This window comes from Orycteropus afer, unplaced genomic scaffold (assembly GCF_000298275.1).
Source record: "Orycteropus afer afer isolate SDZICR_OR568_19922 unplaced genomic scaffold, OryAfe1.0 scaffold00255, whole genome shotgun sequence".
In the NCBI taxonomy this organism is placed as follows: domain Eukaryota; kingdom Metazoa; phylum Chordata; class Mammalia; order Tubulidentata; family Orycteropodidae; genus Orycteropus; species Orycteropus afer.
Window position 1 is genome coordinate 2,712,034 of NW_006921842.1, and position 9,877 is coordinate 2,721,910.

Sequence of the window (9,877 nt, forward strand, 5' to 3'; positions counted from 1 at the left end):
TATCTTCTGTGTCTGTGTTAATTGGTTTCCCTTTTCTTTGTTGAAGAGGGTCTGTGCAATCCTTCTGCCTAGTCCGCCATCTTGCCCCAAGCCTGGTCTTTTTTATGTTGTTGAGTTTTGTCACACATTTTTCCCCCACTCTATACAGGATCTCTAATTTTGATTCCTTTCTGGGTGGTTGGCATTGGTAGCCAGGCACCAGCTAGTTCTTCTGGTCTCAGGGTCATGTAGGCTGAAGTTCCCTGGTGCACTAGTCTCTTGGACTATTCTTTCCATGTGTCTTTCTTCTCCTCTGAACAAGGATGAGGAAAGACCAATAATTGCCTCTGAGATAACCACTCACAAGCTTTTTTGAAAAAAAATATATATACTTTTATTGTGAAAACACAAATACCAAGACACTCAACAACATAGCAACTTCCACATTTACAGCTCAGGGACATTGATGACATTTTCCATATTGTGCCATCATTATTGCTCACAAACTTTCAAGACCCCAATGGCTACTCACCAAAGTAAGATGTAGAACAATGTTTTTTGTACTATGTTGTGCCAATTGAGCTTGATGTCCCTGTAACCATGGTGCCTAGCCACTCACTCTTCCAAGGTATTTGGTTGTGGCTAAGAAGTTATCATAACTTTTCCTCCTGATAGCTCTATTATATGTATAGAAATTTTTATAGTATATACAAATATGTATATAGAAATATTGTCTGAAGTCTATATATGGTCATGGGTATATTCCCTTTTGCTCCCCATACCTGATCATCCTGCCTATCTACCTATGTGTTCACCCACAGATTAATGTTTGTTATTGTTGTTGTTTTTATGTGCTGTCAAGTTGGACCTGACTCATAGTGACCCCTCCTTGGGTTTCCGAGGTGGTATCACTATGGAAGTAGATTGCCCAACCTTCCTTCTAAGGAGTGGCTGGTGGGTTTGAACCACCAGCCTTCTGGTTAGCAGTCAAGTGCCTTAGGCACTATGCTACCAGAGCTCCTGTTATTACTGACTGTTAATGGAGTATTGTGTAAGTAATAGCATTTACCATTGTTGTCTACCTTTTGTGAACAAACTATAGAAATGATCCCTGAAAGTATAGTCTTATCTATCCATAGTTTGTAAGGGAAAAATCAATATTCCTAATATGTTCTAAGAGATAATGCATGTTGTTATTAGTTCCCATCAAGTCAATTTCAACTCATGGAGACTCTATGTATGCAGAGAAGAACTGTGTTCCATAGGGTTTTTAAGACTCTGGTCTTTCAGAAGCAGATCTTCAGGTCTGTTTTCTGAGATGCCTCTGGATAGGTTCAAACCGCCAACCTTTCAGCTAGTAGTGGAGCATATAACCATTTGTGCCAGCCAGAATAATCCTCAGGTAATGCATAATGACCCCTAATGACTTCTAGCTCATTTTAAGCCTTGCTCTTTCTCTTAACAACACCTGTTGTTGTTGTTGTTGTTATTGTTAGGTACCATCAAGTCAGCTCCGACTCATGGAAATCCTAGGTACAACAGAATGAAACACTGCTCAGTCGTGTGCCATCTTCACAATCTTTGCTATACTTGAGCCCATCATTGCAGCCACCGTGTCAATCCATTTTGTTGAGGGTCTTCCCCTTTTTCACAGACCCACAACTTTAGCAAGCGTGATATCCTTCTCCAGGGAATGGTTACTTCTGACAATATGACCAAAGTAGGTGAGACAAAGTCTGGCCATTCTCACTTCCAGGGAGCATGCCAGCTGTACTTCTTCCAGGTCAGATTTGTTTGTTCTTCTGGAAGTCCATGATATTTTCAACATTCTTTGCCAACAGCACAACTCGAAAGCATCAACTCTTCTTCAGTCTTCCTTATTCATCGTCCAGCTCTCACATGCTCACATGCGTATGAGATAATTGAAAGTACCACGTCATGGGTTAAGCGCACCTTAATCTTTAAAGTGACATCTTTGTTCTTCAACACTTTAAAGAGGTCTTTTGCAGTAGATTTGCCCAGTGCAATGTCATCTGATTTCTTGACTGCTGCTTCCATTAGTGTTGATCATGGATCCAAGTAAAACGAAATCTTTGACTATTTCAATCTTTTCTCCATTTATTGTAACATTATCATTGGACCAGTTGTGAGGATTTTCATGAAATTCCAGAGCAATGTTAGAATTCTTTTATTTCCTCAAACTACAACATTTCTTACTTCCTTGGGACTCTATAATATTCTTCCTTAACTTCTTCACAGATTCAACTCTCTTCATCCTTTAGATTCTAATTCAATCTTCATCTCCTCATGGAAATATTCTCTGACTCCCAGATAAGGTCAAATCCCATTCAACAGAATGAAACACTGCTCGGTCGTGTGCCATCTTCATAATCTTTGCTATACTTGAGCCCATCATTGCAGCCACTGTGTCAATCCATTTTGTTGAGGGTCTGCACACTTTCCTAACACCATAAACCTTACCTTCTTAAGACTTATCAAATTAATATTTTCATATTTGTGAGATTGAAAAATTAATACCTATATCCCCTAGAAAATAATAAACTACACAAGACATCAAACCATGCCTCTGTGTGTTTGCCATTGCATCCTCCAGAGCCTAGTAGACATTAGGCATTCAGTAAGTATTTGCTGAAACAATAGATGAATGAGGCAATTAATAGCCTACAACAGTGATTCTTACAATACTTTTTTATAAACCTGAGATTTAAACATGCCCCATTCCTAGAATATCTTTAGAATTAAAAAAAAAAAAAAAAAAACTCACTGCCACCAAATCATTTCCAACTCATAGTGAACCCCATTGAGTTTCTGAGGCTGTAAATCTCTACAGAAGTAGATCAACTCATCTTCCTTCCACAGAGCAGCTGGAGGGTTTGAACCGCTGACCTTTCAGTTAGCAGTCAAGTGCCTTATCCATCATGCCACCAGAGCTCCTTTTCTTTAGAATAGCTCCATGTTTATTTAAGAATCAGTGCACACTCAAATATTTCATTTACATTTTAAAAATTAAGTCTATTACAATCATAACCCCCAATTAATGACTACATAGTGGTCTAAAGATTTATTGGTATTACACTTGACTTTTTTCCACAGAGACAAGCTGCATATGGTGATTAAATTCTAATACAGCCCATAAAAATCTTATTTATCCAATGAAGTAGTCAACACTGTTGTGATAAAAGCATTAAGACTAACTGCACATTTGAGCTATAAATTCAGAGTATCTCTCAGTCCATACAGGAATCCTGATTATGTTGTTGTTAGGTGCTCAGCTGATAACTGCTCGAAGCAGTTCGAGCCCACCAGCCACAACAATAGAAGAAAGATTTGGCAGTCTGCTTCCATAAACATCTACAGCCTTGGAACCCTAGGAGGCAGTTATAGGATCACTATGAGTTGGAATCCACTCCATAGCAATGAGTTTCTTACTCCGCAGCACCTTTCCACTCCAATCCCTGAGTTCCCTCAGCTCCTTTCAATCCTGAATCTTGGTCCTGAAGTTTTCTGAGCCCTGAGCAAAACAAAAAGTAATTTATTGCCAGAAAGAAAAGTTCCACAAATAATAAGAAGGGAAAATGTCTTGGCTGGCAGAGAAAAAATAAGAAAAGCTTCAGAAAAGGTGAGGTCACTGATGTGGGGCTCAGGTGAAGTGGAAAGGGGCTGGAGAGAGGACTCAGGCAGATAGAATACCAAGGCAAGCAGGCTGAGTGGAAGGCAAACTCTCTACCCACATACGTGGGTTAGTTGCACATCAGACATTCCTAAGATGATAAGGTAACTACTATATACTCAAAAATTGTTTTTAAACCTTGAGCCCTATTCCATTCCCTACCAAGAGCTCCCAGTTCTTGTACTTGTCACCAGAAGTAAAGACACACTACCAAAAACAACAATACTAAATTCAATAGGAAAAATTTTTTTAACAAACATCATACCTTTGCTCCATTTCAGGTAGAAAGGGGCCAAACAGCATGAGAACAGCTCCTTAAAGAAAGTTGAAACACAGTCACGTTGAAATCCTCTTTGAAATGATATGATGAGAACTTCCTCAATGATAGAACCCTGGCAGTTTGAATTTGTTTAACAAATTTGATTTGGTTTTGCTGGAGCTAGAAAATCCTTTCAAAAGCAATTACAAGAGCAAAGCAATCAAGTAAGACTTCTGGTATCATAAACACTCAGCCAGCTTACGGAAGTCCACTTGTCTTAGTTTATCTGCCAACCTTTCTATTACCCTCCCAGCTCCACCCACTGGAGCCCGGGAAATGGATGGTGAATTTTAAACAAACATGTGATGCTCTGCCAACAAGGAGTCCTGATGACACATTGGTTAAAACACTGAGCTGCTAACTGAAAGGTCACCAGTTTAAATCCACCAGCTGCTCTGCAGGACAAAAATGAGGCAGTCTGCTTCTGTAAAGATATGCAGCCTTGGAAACACTGTGGGGCAGTTCTACTCTGTCCTACAGGGTTACTACACGGCACTGAGTAGGAATTGACTCAATGGCAGTGGTTTGGTGGCCCTGCCAATACTCGGTGTATGATGTGTGTACCTTCGTGTCAGAGTTTGTGAGTACAGGTATCAGTGAGTATGTGTGTGTACAAGTGAGAGAGGGAGTATATATGAGTGAATGAATATGTATGGGTGAATCTGTGTGTGTAAGGGTATATGTATGTGTGTACAAATATGAGTATGTGTGCATGGGTGTGAGTGTGTACATGAGTGTGAGAGTAAATGTTAGTTCATGTGTGTGTTTTGCAGACATATGAGTATGGAGAAAGAGGACAAAACATTAGGAGGAATTAATATATCACTCTCTACCTTTCTGTAAGCCAGCCCCGGGACCAGCTAAGAAAGTGTTTGAGTACATGGAGCTGCCCCAGGGAAGACCACAGTAAGCCATCCCTGGGTCCAGTGGAAGGTGGGTGTTTGTGCCCCAGTGATAGGTCAGGTAAGCAAACAGGGCAGAGGAGACCAGGAAATGAATTTTCAGCTTGGAAAAACTAAAGGAGACAAACTTATCTGTCAGTTTGTCATATGTGGTGGCTTGAGTGTTGCTGTGAGGCTGGAGGCTATTCCACCAGTTTTTCAAATGCCAGCAGGGTTACCCATAGTGGACAGTTTTCACTGAAGCTTCCAGACTCAGTCAGACTCAAAAGATGGAAGATACCATCTACTTATCAAAGAATTGGCCCGTGAAAACCTTATGAATAGCAGTGAAACACTGTCTGACATATTACTGGAAAACTTTATGAATAGCCCTGAAAACATTGTGCAATGTAGTCATGGAACATGAGCCCCTCAGGTCGGAAGACACTCAAAATGCAACTGGAGAAGAGCTGCCTCCTCAGAGTAGAGACAACCTTAATGATGTGTATAGAGTAAAGCTTTCAGGGCTCCCATTTGCTGATGTGGCACGTTTCAAGATGAGAAGAAACAGCTGCAAACATCCATTAATAATCTGAACATGGAATGTATGAAGTATGAATCTAGGAAAATTGGAAGTTGTCAGAAATGAATTGGAATGCATAAAGATTGATATCCTAGGGATTACTGAGTAGAAATGGACTGGTTTTGGCCATTTTGAATCAGATAATCATTTGATCTACTATGCCAGGAATGACGAATTAAAGAAGAATGGTGTGGGCCTTTTATCATCACAAAGAGTGTATCAAGATCTGCCATGAGGCACAATGCTATTAGTGATAGGATAATATCCATTTGCCTATGAGGAAGACCAGGAGCTCTGGTAGCATAGTGCCTAAAGCACTTGATTGCTAACCAGAAGGCTGGTGGTTCAAACCCACCAGCCACTCCTCAGAAGGAAAGTTGGGCAATCTACTTCCATAGTGATACTGCCTCGGAAACCCAAGGAGGGGTTGCTGAGTCAGTGCCAACTCGATGGCACATAACAACAACAACATGAGGAAGACCAGTTAATACTCCTGTTATTCAAATTTATGCACCAACCACCAAAGCCAAAGATGAAGCAATTGAAGATTTTTACCAACAGTCTGAAATTGACTGAACATCCAATCAAGATGTGCTGATTATCACTGGTGATTGGAACACAACAGTTGGAAACAAAGAAGAATCACCAGTAGTTAGAAAATATGATCTTGGTGATAGAAATGATGTTGGAGATCACATGATAGAATTTTAAAAGACCAATGACTAATTCATTGCAAATACCTTTTTCAACAACACAAATGGGGGCTATACACATGGACTTCACCAGATGAAGTACACAGGAATCAGATTGACTACATCTGTGGCAAGAGATGATGAAGAAGCTCAGTCAGTATCTTCAGCCAAAACAAGACCAGGAGCTGATTGTGGAATAGACCATCAGCTGCCCATATGCAAGTTCAAGTTGAAGCTGAAAACAATTAAAACAAGTCCATGAGAGCCAAAATATGACCTTGATTATATCTCTCCTGAATTTAGAGACCATCTAAAGAACAGATTTGACATAGTGAACACCGATGAACAAAAACCAGAGAAATTGTGGGATGACATCAAGAACATCATCCATGAAGAAAGCAAAAGGTCATTGAAAAAACAGGAAAGGAAGAAAAGACCAAAATCGATGTCAGAAGATATTCTGAAACTTGCCTTTGAATGGAGGAGAGTAGCTAAAGCAAATGGAAGAATAGACAGGATGAAAGAACTAAACAGAAGATTTCAAAGAGTAGCTCAAGAAGGCAAAGGCAATTATTATAATGAAATGTGCAAAGACCTGGAGTTAGAAAACCTAAAGGGAAGAACATGCTTGGAATTTCTCAAGCTGAAATAACTGAGGAAAAAAATTAAGCCTTGAGCTGCAATATTGAAAGATTCCATGGGCAATACAATGAATGATGCAGGAAACATCAAAAGAAGAGGGATGGAATACACAGAGTCACTATACCAAAAAGAATTGGTAGATAATCATCCATTTCAGAAAGTGGCATATAATCAAGAATCAATGGTATTGAAGGAAAAAGTCAAAGCTGCACTGAAGGAATTGGCAAAGAACGAGCCTCTTGGAATTGACGGAATACCCATTGAGATGTTTCAACAAATGTTGGAAGCTCTCGCTCATCTATGCCAAGAAATTTGGAAGACAGCTACCTGACCAACTGACTGGAAGAGATCCATATTTGTACCCATTCCAAACAAAGGTGATCCCACAGAATGTGGAAATTATCAAGCAATATCATTAATATCTCATGCAAGTAAAATCTTACCAAAGATAATTCAAAAATGGTTGCAGCATTATATTGACAGGCAACTTCCAGAAATGCAAGCTGGATTCAGAAGGTGATGTGGAGTGAGGGATTTCATAGGTAATGTCAAATGGATCTTGGCTGGAAGCAAAGTATACCAGAAAGATGATTACTTGTGTATTATTGACTATGTAAAGGCATTTGACTGTGGATCATAACAAATTATGGATAACACTAAGAAGAATGGGAATTCTAGAACACTTAACTGTACTCATGAGAAACCTGTACATAGACCAGGATGCTGTTGTTCAAATAACACAAGGGGATACTGCATGGTTTAAAATAAAGAAGGGGGTGTGTCAGGGTTGTATTCTTTCACAATACTTATTCAATGTGTATGCTGAAAAGCTGGACTATATGAAGAAGAACGTGGTACCAGGTTTGGAAGAAAGCTCATTAACAACCTGAGATATGCAGATGACACAACTTTGCTTGCTGAAAGTGAGGGTGACTTGGAGCACTTACTGATGAAGATTGAAGACTACACTCTGCAGGATGGATTACATCTCAATATAAAGAAAAAAAAAATCCTTACAACTGAACCAATAAACACCATCATGACAGATGGAGAAAAGATTGAAGTTGTCAAAGACTTCATATTACTTGGATCTAAAACCAACACCAGTGGAAGCAGCACTCAAGATATCAAAAGACATATTGCATTGAGCAAATCTGTCGCAAAAGAACCTCTTTCAATTGCTGAAGATCAAAGCTATTTCCTTGAAGACTACACCAATGGAAGCAGCAGTCAAGATGTTAGACAATGTATTGCATTGGGCAAATCTGCTGCAAAATATTTCTTGAAGTGCTGAAGAGCAAAGATATCTCCTTGAAGACTAAGACTCTCCTAACCCAAGCCATGCTGTTTTCAATTGTCTCATATGCATGTGAGAGTTGGCAAATGAATAAGGAAGACCAAAGAAGATTGACGCTTTTGAGTTGCTGTGTTAGCAAAGAGCGCTGAAAGTACCATGGCCTACTAAAAGAACTAACAAATCTGTCCTGGAAGAAATGCAGCCAGACTTCTCCTTGGAAGCAAGAATGGCCAGACTTTGTCTCACCTACTTTGGTCATATTGTTAGAAGAGACCATTTTCTGGAGAAGGATGTCATGCTTGGTAAAGTGGAGGGTCAACAAAAGAGGGGAAGTCCCTCAACGAGATGGATTGACGCAGTGGCTGCAGTGGTGGGCTCAAGTACAGCAGGGATTGTGAGGCTGGCATAGGACTGGGCAGTGTTTTGTTCTGTTGTACATAAGGTCACTATGACTTGGAGACAACTCAATGGCACATAATCACCACCACCACCTTCGCATACTCTTCTGAAAATGAGTCAGCCTACACTGAAGTTTTTTAATAATAACTGAAGTGAAAAAAGTATCTCTGTAGAATGTATTCTATTGGGCTGTAAAGTTGAGTTCTGGTCATAGTTTTTCCTGATTCTTACACTCCTGAATGTACTTCTGTCTTCCTACTACCTCAGGTCCTGACTGTTCAGAGTCAAACATGGATTTCCAGAAAAGTCTGTGATTCGGTTTTCCGAATGATTTTTTCGGTTTCATTTTCTCCAGTTTGGCAAATATCTTGTGCTTTTGACAGGCACTTTATTTCAACTCTCACAAGTAGGTTTCCTACGGTTCTTTAAATAAGTACTATTTGACTTTTTGTCTGCCCTTCAATTTGTAAAAACTCACCTCAACTCCCTCCTCTTTCATTAAAATCAGTTACTCCATTTTTCTCTAACTTCTGAATTCCTGGAAAATTCTGCACCTCACAATTTGCACTTTAAAAAAAACATAAGAATACAAAGTCTTCTAAATATTTTTAATATTTTATTTTTGTGAGTTTTTTCTCTTTAATGAAGGAGTACTGGTCGTGCAGTGCCTAAGGCATTTGACTGCTAACCAGATGTTTTGTGGTTCAAATGCACCAGCCACTCCGCAGAAGGAAGACAGGGCAATCTACTTCTGTAAAGATTTGTTGTTGTTGTTAGGTGCCGTTGAGTCACTTCCGACTCATAGTGACCCCATGTACAGCAGAACGAAACACTGCCCGATCCCACGCCAGTTCCATGATCCCTGCTATACTTGAGCCAATCGTCACAGCCACCGTGTCAATCCATCTCGTTGAAGGCCTCCCCCTCTTTCGTCGACCCTCCACACTACCAAGCATGACATCCTTCTCCAGGGAAGGGTCCCTTCTGACAACATGACCAAAGTAAGTGAGACAAAGTCTGGCCATTCTCGTTTCCAAGGAGTATTTCAGGTGCACTTCCTCCAGGACAGGTCTGTTAGTTCTTTTAGCAGTCCATGGTATGTTCAGCATTCTTCGCCAGACCCACAACTCAAAAGCTTCAATTCTTCCTCAGTCTTCCTTATTCATTGTCTAGCTCTCATATGCATACAAGGCAATTGGAAATAGCATGGCTTGTGTCAGGCGCACCTTAGTTCTCAAGGAGACATCCTCTGTACTTGAAACAGTTCCTTCATGGTTGACCTTCCCAATGCTACACATCATCTAATGTCCTGACTGCTGCTTCCATTGGCATCGATTGTAGAACCAAGCAATGTGAATTCTTTGATAACCTCAATCTTCTCTCCATTTATCGTG

General features: G+C 40.1%; 1 protein-coding gene across 1 annotated transcript in view; it reads right to left on the bottom strand.

Moving 5' to 3' along the window:
• The window catches only part of LOC103204667 (cytidine monophosphate-N-acetylneuraminic acid hydroxylase-like), a 184,675-nt gene that overhangs the window by 144,393 nt on the left and 30,405 nt on the right, over positions 1 to 9,877 (bottom strand). Inside the window, 1 exon segment of the mRNA XM_007949874.2 lies at positions 3,430 to 3,511. Within this exon segment, the coding sequence (XP_007948065.2) occupies positions 3,430 to 3,511 (82 nt within the window).